We start from the raw sequence: 17,541 nt of genomic DNA on the forward strand, positions 1-17,541 counted from the left end.
TAATTACTCATCTTACGTCCGAACCTCCTGCACTTAAACGTCCACATGTATCAAACACGGCTCTCCTCTTCGTCTTCAGATTAAATAAATCAGGGGAATTAAATTAAAAAACAACTCAAAGTGTAGCACTAATTGCTGCTGAGGCCAGGGGTCTTCTACCTGACCAGGAAACCAGAAACTTGCTTATAATTCTTCCTGCTAATTAGAGCCCTCTGAATCCCCTTCCTCTCTCTTTGAAACAAGCCCACGCTCTTCCGGTCCAGCACAGCGCCTAATCAAGCTCTAATAGGACTCGGCAGATATTTGAAATGACCCTACAGAGTGCAACATGAAGCCTGCGGAAAGCTTATCATCAAGTAATTACAGACTGAACTATAGAATACGTGAACAGGAAGGCAGAAGGAGGGAAAAGAGCCATCCATCCTGTACCTACAGTAACGCTGCCAGGTAGGCTGCAAATTACCAAGTCAGCACAAGAGGGAAAAGGAGACAGACGTAGCGTCAAATGAAGGAGGAGTAAATGAAGAGGCAGTGGAGAGTCTACTAGCATGAAAATACAAGCCTGTGGTTCTCATCAAAGAAAAGCACCAAACTTTTATTTTATTTGTTGCATAACAATAAGCAGAAATATCACTTTTAGGGTTAAAAGTTGAAGTGCAAAACCCACTTTTGTCCCCTCAACTTCAATAATATTTAACTAACGCCACAAAACACCAGTTAGTTGCTTTTGAATCATAAGAAATGAAACGTTGACCAACGTATTTAAAATGTGTAAACATGATTAAATCAACGGATTTTTGTGTTTTTATGACGTAAAGCACTTTGAACTGGCTTGTTTCTGAAATGTGACATACAAATAAACTGAAGTGATTTATTTACAAACATGTAGTAAATGAAATGTTTAAAACAAAATGAATCTAATTTTCAATAAAGGAAAAAAAACTAAATGTTATATAAAAGAGCTAGCTAAGTGAGAACTTTCCATATGTATGGATAATGATAAAAGACAAGGAAAGGGGACCTATCGTACTAACCACTGAACATTTTTGTGCTTCCATTTGGGTTTCTACTGCTTCTAAAAACAACACACGTGATTAATAAAAGGTTTTTATTATTTTAATTTATTGTTTTAATTAATTGTTTTTTGGTGTCTGGAAAATGATTCATTTCCAAAACCTCCCGATTATTGAGTCACACTGAGCAGAGAAGATATCAGGAAGCAAAGTCAACATCATAAATCCGATGGCAATGATACTTTATCAACCATCTGTCTGCAAATATTACACATTAATGTTGCAGATTTTTTCCATCCATGGTTGTTTCCCACATAATATTCCTGCCCTGTAATTTTATTACATCAGCAACTACATTAACAGCTCAGAAGAGACGCGCAGTCCCTCCAAAAAACCCAAAGAATCTCTAAAGTGAGGAGCATAAGAGGTAACCAGTGGCATCTCGTCTTAAAGGGGCAGTATCATATATTTTCCAGGCACATATAGCCATTTCATAGCACAATCAAGTAACTGAGTTACCTTGAGTAGTTATAAAAAAGATAGATTCATCAAATATGAAATTGGGTCTCTGTCTCTTTAAGAAGTTCCTACTCTTTTCGACACTCCGCCTTCAGGAAGTCATCACAACAATGTTCCTCCATTAAGCCTTTAACATTGTTTATAGGAGTATTTCACTGAGAAGTAGGCTTTAAAATGAGCTCAGCAGACTCCAGGTTCCAAAAGGTGTTTGCTAATTGCTGCTGCTGCTAGTCTGAAGGAGCTGAGAGGGGAAGGCCCTATGAGACACTTCAGGTGTGATTTTGATGAGGGAATAACATAGTAACACGATTTAAAGCTCAAAAGTCAATTTTACTTCACTATATTCACCTTCGATTTTCAAGTACCATCAAATATGTATACAGATTATATACATTACAAATAATAAAAAGTTCCATGTTTCTATTTTTGCATATCAAAAAAGTTAAAATGCAATTAAAATTGTCCAAAAACAATTTATTACAGCTAACATTTGAAAAGAATATCATCTATATTTTCTATTAATCCCAAAAATTTATATTGTCTGTTATAAAGAGTAAAATATTTCTTTCTCTTCTTCCTGCTCAATGTTTGCTGCTTTGATGTGCAGGTAATTTGCTTTAATATTTGCCATTTTGTAGCATAGGGGTTTTATAATGTTTGAGTAAACCGAGTCTAAGCTGCTGCAGGCAAGAAACACAAATAGATGTAGACTAATTTCCATATTCATAAATGTGTGCACACTAAATGAGGTATAGAGTGAAATATGTGCCAACTTATAGAAAATGCATGGAAGACATCTTAGTATGTCATTTTATTGAGCTTTTAGGGAGTTTTATAAGAGGGGAATTTAATGTTTACAGGAGATATTTTTTCCTCTTTTATCCTCCACTTGTCCATTTATTTCATTTTATGTAGGCCGATGCAAAAAGATGGACTGGACAGAAAATAATAGAATAAGCAGCCAAAGTGAAAGCTTTTCTAAAACTAGTTCATTGATCAGGAATATTTTTCAAAGATTTTTAAAAAGTTTGGAAGAAACATATTTAAAAATCTTTACTTGCAAAGTATACTGTCTGAAATTTCTGTGCATTTTATTAGTATTTGTATTTATTAGTATTTAGTAAGATTCAGAAAGCACCTGTTATGTTCCAAGAAAGTAACATCTTACTTTTGTGAAAGTACAAATTAAGGCAAACCTGTCGTATAAGTGAAATAATACTATGGTGCCAACAATTGCATCAATAACAATAACTCAGAATAAAACTGCATCTTTAGATTTAGACATCAAAATCTTTTAATTTAGATTTCTATTGAGTAATGAAAATTTAAATCACTTTTCTTCAGCTTCACAGTTGTGAACTACTATGTGTTGCATAAAATCCCAGTGAAAAACATCTGTAGTTTGAATACTTTTGTGAGGCTCTGTTCCTTTTCAAATTAGGAACTGAGCTACAGCTATATTTACGTGCAGCAGTGTTTTTGTGTGTGCTGATAGAGAGTAAATGAGACAGAGAGGGCAAACAGAGAGCATTTTGACGTCAAAACGTTTGCTTCAGGCTGGGATTGTACCACATTTCCATTTTTTTTATTCTGAAGGCTGAATAAATTGCTCCAGCTCTGAACAGGATTCCAAGCTTGTGCACCTCAGATGTACAAACACACAGGCAGAAAGCTCTGAGACATTTCAGAGGGCTGGATGAACACAGCCAGCAGCCATCCAGGCCTTTAAAAGAGGTCAACTATCAGGAGTTACCCCGAACAGAGAGGCACGGACAGCGGGGCTTCGCTTTGGGCGCCGTCGAAAGAGCAAAGCCCAGACACTGGCGAGATAAGCTCTCCGGCCAAGAGGGGGCTTAACGCCGCCATCAGGCACAGCTCCTGATGCACACAACACACTCCATGGGATATCGCTTTCATAATGACGTTCACAGCTTAAGGAAGTGTCACAGTTTCCCACTAAAGTGCCTAAAGTGCCTGAGAGCTCCTTTAAATATACACTTACACACAACACAGCGTCAGAGGAGCTCAAAATGTTCTCAAAGCGCTCATTAGCACAAAGTTCCTACATAGTTAAACAGGAATAGGAGCACATGGCAATTAACTTCTAGTATTTTCAAAGAGTAGTTAAGAAGAAGGTTCTCAGAAGAGTTCAAAAAGACAGAGCCCGGATGATTATTTCTCAACTGAGACACTTAAGATTATGCATTTTCCTTTTTGATTCACCGCAAACGATTTAGCTGAATTGCAAATGAAAACCCCTGAGCTGCGATAACAAATGAGAAGAAAATCACAGTTCAAAAGACTTTAAAGATGACCTGTTATGCTTCCTTGAACAGGTCTGGATAGGGCTATGGGTTTTACAAACATGTTCAACAAGTATTTTGCACAAAATCAATCTTAGATAATCAGATTTCAGTCTGATAATTCTGTATATTTTGAGCTCCTTTCAGATTGAGCTGTTTAGGGCGTCTTCACTTTAAATCCAAATAAGCTGCTGCTGGCCACACCCCCCAAGCTCAACGTTTACTCTGACATGCTAAAATGGCTGCAAACGGATGCGCAATTATACAACCGTTCATCTTTGAGAAGCAGAAGTTTGCATCTATATAAACAGTAAGAGGAAGACCTTCTTTAACTAAACAGGCTCCCAAACATTATTTGTACAGCTGGAAAACCAAAAAATGTTTTCACAAGTCCAACATGTTTAGAGAAACATAGCGATGCTCTATTTGTTCAGGACCAGCATAATAAATGTAGATTAACTTGAATTCAAGGGCGGTTCTGTTTGTGCACTCCTCTGTTTCCTTTATATCAAAGACCGTTATCAACTCTGACACATAACCACAGCTCTGCTTAGATCACAGCTGATAATTAGCAATTACCCTATTTAAAGGGTCCTGAATGTACTCTTAACAGAAAACATTGCAGGAATCTTCCCAATTACGATGCGTCAAGTCGTTTCTTTTCACCCAAGCTGCAGAGACGAGATCAGCGGGTTAAAAAGGCCACAGCTTGTTGTTACTCTCCACTTGACACGGGTCCCTCGAGGGGAGCCCTGCCCCACAACCGCGCTGCGTTTCCAACAGCAGGGGAAGTCCCGAGACGCCAAAACGAGCGCTATTTTTACTCTACAAAACATGATCCGGCCTGGAGATGAAGCGCTGAGTAATTTTTTCTTTCTGTTTCTGAATGAAAGCAGAGGGAACACCCGAGACAGGGAAAACTGTGAGAGAAACAAGTGTATGAATGTTCCTCGTTGCTGCACAACTAACGCATGTCACATCCACACAGGGGACAGTGGAGAGAAAAACAAACATCGGTGAGGAGTGGCTAGAGATTATATATACGTGGACATCAGCAGAAGAACTACAATTCATCCTAAAGGGGAACTAAGAGTGGATTCACACCAGCCCTGTTTAGTCTGATTTAATCAAACTATAGTCCGTTTGTCCAGGAAGTCCACTTCATTTCCGGTGGTGTGAATGTGCAATCAAACTCTGATGCAAACTAAAAAGGTGAACTCTAGTCCGTCTTAAAAAATTTAAAAATAGGTATCGGTTAGGTTGAAGTGAACTCTGGCACACTTTGAATGTATACATGAATGCCAAGTGTACCGGAAATCATTCAAAAAGCCGAAAGCAGACTATAGCACAAGGCATTCTGGGTAAATACAACCAAATCAAACGCATGAGTCTAACACTAGCAGGAGAAATGGCTTGTGGTCTTTGACCAAAGACAAAAGAGAAATACTACAACCGCAAAAATCCACTGAAACCACCAAAACGGTTAAAGATGTCAGAAGTTTGATAATATGCCATATGTCAAAAATAAGTATTGGTTTTGGTGATACTTATTATTGTTATCAAATTGATATTAAAATATGCAGTATGAAGTTTTATTTATCTGTGTTCTTTGTTGTTTTTAAGAGGCTTCTAGCTGAGAAACAGAGGTGTATTTTAATCACAGTTGGTCCATTCAGACGGATAAAAGCTTTCAAATGAACCAAATCTGATAATTTATGTCACATTTTCTTGTCAGGTCATCAGAAAGCTGTGCAGGCAGCATTTTCACACTTTTATTCAAGTGCTCTACATGTCCTCTTGCAGGCCTGGCAATGCAGACAAAGAGTTTGTTATCACAGCAGGGCATACAACACAAGGCCATTGTGTGATGTGTTTGATCCTGTAAGACATGGAGGCTGCAGGTACAGATTGGAGCACAATGAAAGGTTCACGACCTGAAGGGTCTGCGTTGTAGATTGAAACTGTTCACTGTCAGACTTTCCTCTTGTCTCAATGCTTGTGCATAACTGAGGTCCACAATTCTCTTCATAATATCTTGGATGGTGTGTTTTGAATTTTCCATTAGGTCTGGCATAGGGGTGCACCGACAAATTGACAAGTCGATTATTCGGCCACAATTTCCTTAATTTTGAGAAATCGGCGATCGGCCGATACATATGAAGATCATATCTACTTTGGCAAAGGTCTAAAAGTCAACTGCTGTCCTCTTTTGCTTCCCATGAGATATGTTTGATTGACAGACCAGCCCACCAGGTCATGGGCGCACATTTGCAGTTAACTCAGTAACTTTCTTGCAACACACACAAAAAAGAAATCAGTATCAGTCAAAATCTGAATGAGCAGGTCAGGCGTCCTACTCTCCCTCGGGATCATTTGCACCCAACAAGTTTTTCATTCTGCACGCAGTCCGGAGGGGTTGCTCTGACCCTGTGTGCTCTTTTATGAGGTTTTTTTGTTTGTGTAGTTCTGGAAACTGATGAGACAATCCCTCCGCTTCCCTGTTGTCCGACCGTGACATTTGCTGCACTTTTTCTCATCGCCACATTAAGACAGGGAAGGTTAAAGATTGGTAATCAGCTAGAAAACTGCAACAGGTGCACCTCCTGCCAGTCTGACAAGGTGGCTTGTTTGAGGTGTTATTATAATTATTGAGCTATACTTATTTATTATTATTTTATTTTTTTATTTATTTGACTTATCTCTGAGAGTTGCTACTTTTTAAATGTTGTTGCTTTCTTTTGTGCACAATGACAATAAAATGAATTCTGATTCTGACATGAAAAACATCCAAATTCCCATTTTGTGCCTTTTCTGTACATCAGCTCAGCTGCTTCTAAAAACAGCCAAAGCTTTTTTAGCAATAAGTTAATGTTCTTTGTGTATGGAATATGAGCCATGTCAAATACGTCCAGATTTTTTGGTCACATTCCACAAGCATTGTGCTGTTACCTAGCAACCCCAGCCAAGCCCAGACTTGTAACCTAGCAACCCAAGTGGAACTCCAGCACATTTGATAAGCTCATTTTACTGCTGTATATATAATGGTTCATGGAAAATACAAATGCTTTGCTGACTTATTTTTGGTTGTTCTTTAACACATATCAATATTTTAGCTAATCTGACTGACACACAACAGGAAAAAGTTTAGTTTAATTGTGAGGAAAAAAAGGTCACATCTCTTTTTTGTAGCATGAGCAAATAGTTTGTTTCCATTTTATTTGTGAAAAACACACAATAATCAGAGCATTTTGTTGGTGAAAGCTCCAGAAAAGATTTTGAGGGTGTAAATGATGATTTCTGATTGGTGGTTTCTGCTCCCTTCATTCGGCAGTCGTTTTTCTGGCGGCCGCAGTAATCATTTAAGTTATGTGTCACTGCCTTTCACTGGCTCCGGTTCCCCAGGGCCCAACCACTTGTTCTGAGCAATAAGCTAATTGATTGAAACATTCATCATCATCCAGGACCACGTTCTGCCATGAGACGTGCCCCGAGGGCGGCCATGTCCCAACGAGCGACAAAACACACTAATGAAAGTACTGACAGTGAAAGATGGGAGAAAATGTTCACCTTCAGCAGCACAAGTTCGCTTCTCAAACAGGAAATCCAGTTGCATTTCTAGATGATCATTTTTGTGTTTGTTATTAACACAATTTGGTTATGAGGCAGACGTACAAACATTATCAAGGGAATTGTTATGTTAGCACTTAACTAAACAAATGCAGTCAAACTTAATTAATTAGAATATATTGCTTTTGACATGAAAGCTCCTATAAATCAAACATGAGTTATATTTTGTTTGCTGGGGGAAACTGTGATATTAAAAACCAAACACAAATCTACAAGTAAAAACTGAATTTTTGTTTGTCAGATTAAAAGCACCTTTTGAAAACAACCTAGCAGGTATCAAATATATTTTTGAATGTTTTTTATTGATTCATTAACTGTAAGCAAGAATTAATCATCTTTAACACAAATAAAACCTTTAAGACTAATGTCTGTGGTGAAGTAATCATTACAATAGACTTAACTTGGGAGCTGAGTTCCAAAATTACACAGACTTTTCATTAATATTATAATTTACACTCATGAGAAGTGCTTGCTGATTTGTGATGTTACATTCGGGAGGGATGTTAAAGAGCTCATTTTCCAGACACAAAAAAACCACAGCTGGAATAATGTTTTTAGCGCTTTAACTGGTTTTAGAAGCAGTAAAAAGAAGAACAAAATGTTAATTTTTGCATAACAGGTCCCGTTTAAGTCTTGAAAGGTCCTTCCTGAAAAGCAGAAAAGCAGAAGTGGAGCCTCCTGCACAAACAAATTACCAAAAATTCAAATTTGTCTGCACAAAAACTGCTGACATGCAAAAAATGTAATTTCATATGAAAACGTTCACTGGACAAAGGGATTCTTATTTTTTTAAACCAGCTTTAATGCTGTTTGAATCAAATAAAACATGTTGCATATCTTGAATTAAAGAGTTTATTTTGTAACAGTATGTAACAGAAACAGCATTGGTTCATTTTTATCAGTTTCTACATTGCAGATGTGAAATTTTTTTTACTTCAGATATGTGATCAAAGTTAAAACCATAGCAGACCAAGTTGCATTTCCAGAAGGTGAGCCGTCCCTTGTCACCTCTAACTTCCCTAACTTCCCTAGAAAGCTGTAACAGATATGGCTATAGCTTACTGTAATTTCTATTTGCACAGACGTGTAATTTATCTTTTGTTTATGGAACCGGCATGACACTAATGAGCACTTGTGCACAAAGAAGCTGTCATACAGGGAAGAACGCACACCGGCGCGCGCTACGACCACAACGACGTCTTATCAGTCGAGCAAAGTTCAGACACACTCCTGCGCTGACAGCACACACAGATCTGTGTTTTTCAAACAAACATGCCTTCAACCATGTGTTTCCATCTTTACACACACGCACACACACACACGCACACACACGCACACACACACACACGGTCAAAGCCACTCTTATTGAATATACGCGGAGAGTGGAAGTACTCAGACAAAGAGAGTGATTAATTATTAACAGAGGCTCACTACCATACATTACAACACATGCATTATGAAGGAGGTTCATCTGCAGCATGTCTGTGAAATCTATCAGTCTTCAAGAGGCTGAAGCTCGTTTCATTGGCTCACCTCATCTGGAAACGTTAATAAGCTTCAATAAGTCTAATAATTGGGAAACTGTTGGGTTTTCCGTCTGTAACTGTCAAATCCTGACCTTATGATGAAATGTCAATCTTTAATTTCTGTATATTTCTCTTTAAATGTTTGGCACTAACCAAATAAATCATTTCAGAAAAATGAACCTCATAGCAGGTGTGGAGAACGGAGGTGGAAGTATCATGCTTAACACTTTGTCTAATGCATAAACCAATATGTTTACCTGTAAATAAATTGTTTTCTCCAGTAGACATCAATATGTGATCATTTCTTATTTAAAGTGGTCAGGCAGAAGAAAACCTTTAATGCTGTAGGCTGCTAAGTACATGAACAGGCTTCATCCTATTCATCTTCTGGTAAACTCTGGGCTTGTAAAGTACTATTATTTTTGTTGTATGTGTCTAATTTGGATAATTTATCAAATTGATCTCATTTTTTCCCAATATTACATGTTGACTTTTATGGTCTCTCTTTGGTTAGATATGTTTTTATACATTTTACTTCTGTGATGATAGGTTAAGGAAAAAACAACATGCTTTGGTTAAAAATGTCCCTTTCACCAGCTAACAAATGTAAATTGTACAACTTTGTGCTGATTAAAATTTGACAACGGCTGATTGTTTAACACTAAGGCAGGGAACAAAATGAGAATAACCAAAGTTTGAGCCAGAAAACCTGCTAAGCCTGGTGGCCAGTCATTCATCCAGCGGCCCGTCGTGTTTTTGAGTTAAAAAATGTTTAAAGTCGACAGGAAATTTGAAAATATTACTTGATAAGGTAACACTTTATTTGAAAGGGGATGAATAAGACTGACATGACACTGTCATAAACATGACATAACACCTGTCATGAACATGAATAAGCCTTCATGAATATTTATGACTGTTGTCATAAAGCGTCATTCGGTAAATTAAGACACTTTTAATACAAAGTTGACATTATTCAAAATGTCTTTTTTATAACAACTTGACATTAACCAAGAAATCATTACTGATATAAATTTGTCATAAAAGTATTACTGATTGCACTTTAACAATTAGGTAACTTTATGTTATTAAAGGTAAAGTTTAAACAGTAATGATTTCTTGGTTAATGTCAAGTTGTCATAACAAAGACATTTTGAATAATATCAACTTTGTATTAAAAGTGTCAAAATTTACCGAATGACGCTTTATGACAACAGTCATAAATATTCATGAAGGCTTATTCATGTTCATGACAGGTGTTATGTCATGTTCATGACAGGTGTTATGTCATGTTTATGACAGGTGTTATGTCATGTTTATGACAGGTGTTATGTCATGTTCATGACAGGTGTTATGTCATGTTTATGACAGGTGTTATGTCATGTTTATGACAGGTGTTATGTCATGTTTATGACAGGTGTTATGTCATGTTTATGACAGGTGTTATGTCATGTTTATGACAGGTGTTATGTCATGTTTATGACAGGTGTTATGTCATGTTTATGACAGGTGTTATGTCATGTTTATGACAGGTGTTATGTCATGTTTATGACAGGTGTTATGTCATGTTTATGACAGGTGTTATGTCATGTTCATGACAGGTGTTATGTCATGTTTATGACAGGTGTTATGTCATGTTCATGACAGGTGTTATGTCATGTTCATGACAGGTGTTATGTCATGTTCATGACAGGTGTTATGTCATGTTTATGAAAGTGTCATGACAGTCTTATTCACACCCCTTCAAATAAAGTGTTACCCTTGATAATTATGTGTTATTGAAAGATTGGAAGATTAACACCTGAACACCAACTATAAAGGCTTAAAAATGCAAACATTTTATAAAGAGTTAAATAAGAGTTAAATAAATAAACAATGCTAAGCCACATACATTTCCTTTACTCTTTCATCTCAGTTTCCATCTGCTGAATGTTTTACTTGGGTTTTATGCTCTGACCCTGGAAGCAGACTCTTGAGATTTGAGCCTCTTTTTGTTGCTAATGGGAACAAACTTACTCTGCTTGTTTCATGCAAGGTGGTGCATTCAGTGTCAACAGACAAAAACACATCGTATTTCATCGCAGGGCGGCCTTGATGGAGGTAATAACTGAGACGAGTTGTAGCTGCCCGTCATAAAACTTCATGAGGAATCTTTATTCCCTACAACCATTTTTTTAAACAATCTTTAAGAATCTATAATGGAGAATGATGGAATGTTTAAATTTATATTTAGAGTTTGTTTAATTTAGTTCTGATACAGTTTGTGTGGTAAGGTACCTTGTTATGTCTCTTTGTAATGTTTGTAAGATATTGAAGCAGTTTTGTGTTTAATCTAATTTTGTTAAGGAATACCATTATATCTTTTATGTAATGTTTGCAAAGGATTTTTATTGTAATGTTTGGTGTGGACCCCAAGAAGAATAGTCTCTACTACAGTAGAAAATAATGGGGATTCCGGCTGTAACGATTCCTCAAAAGATTCGAGGAACTATTAAAATTCCTCAAGGAAAATTATCTGCCTCGAAGCTTAGCTAAATTATGTTTTATTATTTAGCGCACCGTGTTCCGGCCGGATGATTATTTACGTTGCGCAGCACTCTCTCTGTCTCCTATGAGTTGTTGACGAATGCTAAGTGTTGGCACCATAACATCCAATTTTCAAGTTTGGTCCAGAGAATACGGAGGTATTTCATTGAGTTATTATAATGTCCAGGTTTTTGTCGTTTTACAGGGGACTAATAAGTATCTTTAAAATAACTGGTGCCATGCCTGGAGTACAGCAGCCTCTCTTGCTTCCTGGCAGGGGCGCAACTACATATTATTCAGGTGGATGCGAAAACATAAATGGGCATCCCCCAAAGGAAGGTACGTAGTACAGTCGCTCTACATCCCCCCCCGCCCCCCGAGACGAAGACACGTGAAAGGTAAAACTCGCTACATTTACATTTACATGTGTGTGAGGTGCAGGACCATAAGGGCGCGGTGAAGTGTATGCGAAGGCATCATCAGCGTGCCGCCCCCTCCAGACGGGGTTTGGATGCCCCCTCTGGTGCAGCGCCCCTATGTGTTGCATAAGCTGCATACCCACTTTTTGCGCCACTGCTTCCTGGTGGTCGGTTTAGAGCGAACGGCGGCGAAGTGCGCAGCGGGTGTATTTATACCAGTGAGCAGATAAACTGAACACTGCGGGCGACTGCGCTGTAGTTGATGCTTAATATAACTGCAGCTTTACGTACAAACCGGAAAGTAAATTTCATGTCATCCCGGTCTGAACAAATGTGTGGCGGAGCGCATAGTGGCGTTACGATCTATCGTGGCTGATAGATGTTTCCATGTGACGAACGAAGGTGTCAAATCCCATCGCTAACATGGACACAGAAGCTATAGATGGCTGGGCAAGTTCATCTATTAAACTGACTGAAGATGAATACATAAACTAAAAGTAAATACCTTTGTGAACTACAGAAAAGTAATCGTTAGGAATGCTTATATATTAAAAATTGGGCTGATATCCAACAGTAACACTGCTGTTATGGCAGTATTTACCAATATTTTATTTTATAAAATGTATTATTTGATTAATCGTCAGAATAACTGACAGAATACCCAATTACTAAAATAACTGTTTACAACAGCCCTGATGGGGCTCCTTAAATAAACAATCTGCAGCTCAGCAGTTGCAACCTGCAGTACGTTTGCTAGACATTGATGGAGAACTCAGAGCGTACGTTTGTGTTCATAAATTTAAAAAGACAGCCTTGTTAAGTGTTAGCCAGCAGTAACAGTAACACTGAGAAGTAATCAGACCTCCATCCATTTTGTCACCAGTCATGCTGATTTACTGCTTTTCCTTTCAGAGCTTCATGGGGTGGTGGGTGTATTACAGTTCACTTTCCAAAGCCAATCGATCTCTGTCTGGGCCTCATGTCCGGTGCACTCACCTCCATAGTGGTCAGGTTGCATCGATGGGTTCCAGCAAACCAGCCGTCAGTTGAGCACTGGTCGATATCAACATCCTGCAGATTAACGTCCACCCGCACCACGCCCCTACAAGACAGGAGGACATGACGCTTAAAGACGGAACCAACGATCAAATCGTTGACATTTAGCTGCAAAGCTGTTGGCAAACAACAAAACCTTAACATACTTTCTTCTGGATTTTTAAAACGTTACTATGGAAAAATATTTGGGTAATTTCCCTAAAAGGCAGCAGTTCAAAAAGTTAAGTTTGGGGAGTCAATGTCAGTTTCATTTTGGGCCAAATCAAAAATCTGAATGTTCTTAAAGGGCCGGTTGTGCCTGGATGTGTTGATAAAACTCACTAAACGGTTAAAATATCAATAACTGTTTGTTTCAGCATTCGGTAAGTGTTTCCTAAAATGAAATAATATTCATCGTCTTTTCACACTGATCAGTCCATCCAGGATTTTGTGATTATTTTTTTATTGGGAATTTTTACAATATTTGTGATAATGTATGATGTTAAATGTGACTTTTTATTAATCATCTTAACGGTCATGGACTGTAATTGGAGCAGTATCTTAGACACAATGTTTTTGGCCAATTTTGAGAAAAATTTGCAGTAAAAATCATGAAAAAATGTATGGATCTGTTGATTTGGTGTGAATTTTGCAGATTTGTGAAAAACTGGACAGACTTATTGATGTAATTTGGAGTCTAGAGGGCCACATAAACAGCTATGGCAAACCAGATTTGGACCCCGGGCCTTGAGTTTGACTCATCTGGTCTAGGGTAATGTTCAATGACCAGTTTCTGAGACAGATCTTGAAAGGTGGGTCTGGGACATTTTAATTACCCATTCAGCTCCCCTCACTGTTTTTCGCAGGGCCTTTTGTCAGTGACGAAAGAGAAATCATACAACCGGTAAAATCTGGCGTTACTCCATTGGTGTCTATTTTTTGTGCTCAGTGTCTTATTTAGAGGTTTTCATGTAGTTTCCTTCAGCTGTTCTTGGTGCAGCGCCACCACAGGCGAGGAGGGGAACAGTTTTTTCAAATTGTTTGGATTTGAAGTAAAAGCAAACCGCAGCAGCTGAAAATGCAACAGATGTTGTAAATTTGGTCCCAAATCAAACCAAGTACCAGACTATCAGGTGTGAAAACTCCCAAAAAGTGCAAAACACAACTATTTTTTTTAGATATGTTTCTCTCAAATAACTTAAAATATCCAATTTAACTCCTGAAATAAGCTGAGTGATACCAGTGAGCTGTCATCTCAATCTGATTCTGGCAAATCTTTTCTCTGTTATGGGAAGCTATAACTTAACAAGAGTAAAAAGTTACTTTATTTACCTTTTTTATTATTTAAATATAATTAATGACGGCTGAAATGTAACCCTTTGACCTCAGCCCACACACACTTGTGCTAAACTTAAAAATAAAACACAGCTGGAGGCAAATCTATGCCGTCTCAAAGCTTTGTGAAACTCGGGTTGTTCAACACATCTCTGCAGTGTCACGACATTTGAGATTTTCCCTTCACTTTGCAGATCATAATTTCTCTTCACGGAAAATTGCATGCAGTATTAGACATTAATAATGAGAGGAAGAAAGACGATGGGAAGTAGCTTCCAGCAGAAATAAGACAGGAATTAACTCAGCATCTTGGTTGGCTGTTAAACATAGATGCTGGTATCAAGTTAAAGGTTTAGCACATAACTTTGGCCTTCCAGTACAAATTACAAACATGTTATTCAAGTATATTCCCAGTACAGCTGTAATAAGGACCAAAGCAGGTTTAGCGAAAGTAATATAGATTTGATTCAATAATGCATCTTGTCACCCTTTTGCTTCATTAAAGAGTATATAATAGTTCACAACATAGTAATGGAGAATAGTATTTACATACAATATGTCCAGCACCTGTTTTCATTTTGTATTAAGACTTTATCTACAACACTGTAATTATGCCACTGTACCGCAGCCATCCAACTGTTCGGGTCTAATACAGATAATATTTTCATCCCATCATATTTCTTTGTTCATCCACACCAATCGCTTGTACTTCTCCCAGGACCATTAAGCCCCATTTGCTGATGCAGCAACAAAGACATCCATTACACACCAATAAAGAGAAGCACAAAGGTAGGGCAAAGAGACTGGATGTGACTGCTTCAAACTCAGAATCTCAGTTTCTGTTTAGGTTCAGCTTATCTACATGTTTTTAGTTCATATTCCCTCTCTAATGCTACTTAAATGTATATTTTAATGTAAGATAAAACAGTCTGGTCAAACAGAAATACAACAAGTAAAATAAATAATCATGTAACAGCCGGCTTGTGTAACATCTTCTCAATATGGAGGAATAAATAGTAAACAGTAAATGTCAGCTAGAAATAGTCCTTTCTGGATCAATCTTAGCTAAAAAAAAATACCACAATAAACTCTACTTTTACAGCATAAAGTAAAAATATGTAGTAAAATCTGAGGCCAAAACTGAACCTGAGGACTTTATGTTCTCTGCTACACGACAGCCATTTTTAAAAATGTTTACCAGAAAAAGGAAACACAAGATCAAGAAAATATTTATGATTTCTACGGTTTAAAATATGTATGATTTAAAAACATTCACCTTATTGGTGTTTAAGTGCAAAAATAAATTTTCCATGACAACCACAGTGGCCATCTTGAATAAAACAGTCAGTAAATATGATTTCCATTGATCCAGCTGTGTATGAATTGACACCAACATTATTCATCTGTGATAAATATAGGCAGTTTTAAAAGTACAGTTTCCCAGCGACTATCTTGAAAAATGACCCTTTTTTTGTTCTTCAAAGATGCTAGCAATGAGAACATTTGTGCCAAGTTAGGTTCTTGTATAAAGGCTGAAATAATTGATTATCCGCTGCATTCAATGGCCAACATTTAAAATGACTCAAGTTTTCCTCATCTGAACATTGCAGCAATAGCTAACGCTAAGTTCTGATGGCAGCTAGCTGTGCTAAAGCTAATGCCAAGGCCATTAATTAGCCTTGTAATGCCACAGTGTCATGTGTGATGCTTGTTCCGTGTTTGGCTTGTTACTTGGCTAGTAAAGTAGCCAAGTAAGCTACTTTACTAGCTTACTTGGCTAGTAAAGTAAGCTAGCCAAACACTTAGATATGTTGTGAGGGACTCAAACACAGAACCTCTAAATTAACAACTTATCTTTTCTAAAGCTAGCAGCGCTAACGGAAGCGTCTACAAAGTTTTTCTAGTCACACATTTACTCACTGTTTTTATTTCTTGATTACACATACAGAAGATTGTCAACTGTTCCGTATTTCTAGCCAAACTGGTTCGCTGTTTCTACCGTATTTTGACTTCAGTCTGCAATTTGTATTTACAAACACTAGATGGCACTGCTCCTCTTACTTAACATGACTTAGATTAGGAATTTGTGTCGAAGTAGACGTCTTCCCGTCACAGCTAACTAGAACAAGCATTTATTTTAGAGAAATCTGCAAATAAAAAGAGACTCTAAATCTACAAATTTGTCAGTGGTGATGTGATAAAAGGTTTTTACAGTTTGTGCCGTAGAAGCTTTCAACTGGACAAGAAGTTGAGAACAATTTATCTCAGCTGTTTAAATCAAGTTGGATGATAAATAAGTAAAATGCTTTTCATGTTGGCATTGAATTAGTTTTTAATTCTATTTAAATAGCGATGTTTGCTTGAAACTGCTAACAAAGGTAGCCTCGACCAACCATAAATGAAGATGATGAATGGAAAACATACTAAACAGTCCCGACAAGACTACATTTAAGACCTGTGATTAACATAGTTAAGATTCATGATTTAAGACTTTTTAAGGATGCACTGACTCCCTGCTTTGTAAGGTCCAATAAAGTTTTCGTACATAGGAGAATGTAAAATGGATATTTCTTTTATATTTCTCAGGTACCCAAGAAGATGCGTTTGACAAAAGAGCAAAGAATTTAAATTCTACTGGTGGCTGGATTGGGAAGCAGTCGCATGGTTGTACGAAACTTTAACAGAAAACATGGAACAAGCATCACACATGACACTGTGGCAAAACTTATTTGCAAGTTTCAGAAAACTAGAAATGTTGCAGATCATGCAGCGATTGCAGAGTCCCACAAAAATAAAAACGGTTGTCCAATATAAAATGTTTATTTTTTTCTAAGTATGGAAACTTATGGCCCACCCTGTATGTACTTTTCACCACTGGATGAAATCCTCTGGCGTCACACACACACACACACACACAGTTCCACAAATATTGCTGCTTCAGCATGTTCTCCAGGTATCCAGGAGCCGGTTTACTGTGGGACACAGCAGGTGAGTGCAAGCCTCTTTCTGTCTGTACCCTTAATAATAATAACTGCTGGTCTGGTCCTTCTTTGGGGCAAAGTGACCTCAGTATTTTCTGCTCTGCTGCTGATTTAGCTGAGAAATTACTTCCCATTTTTGGGTATGTAACGCACACAAACTCAGTGCAAAGAAATGTAACTTCAGTCTTGAGGTTTTGTTTCTGCAGTCGGCTCCTCCTCTTCTTTGTCTCTGCTTCCCTCTCCCTGGGTGGTCTTTA

The 17,541-nt window shown here is 37.6% G+C and overlaps 1 protein-coding gene across 1 annotated transcript in view; it reads right to left on the reverse strand.

Annotated features, from left to right (window-relative positions):
- Positions 1-17,541, reverse strand: part of gpr158a (G protein-coupled receptor 158a) — a 70,892-nt gene that overhangs the window by 42,262 nt on the left and 11,089 nt on the right. Inside the window, exon 2 of the mRNA XM_014992010.2 lies at positions 12,930-13,035. Coding sequence (XP_014847496.2) covers positions 12,930-13,035 — 106 coding nt within the window. The remainder of the gene's footprint in view (positions 1-12,929; positions 13,036-17,541) is intronic.

Source organism: Poecilia mexicana, unplaced genomic scaffold (assembly GCF_051168715.1).
Source record: "Poecilia mexicana isolate PSO_F unplaced genomic scaffold, ASM5116871v1 scaffold_20, whole genome shotgun sequence".
Taxonomy (NCBI): Eukaryota; Metazoa; Chordata; class Actinopteri; order Cyprinodontiformes; family Poeciliidae; genus Poecilia; species Poecilia mexicana.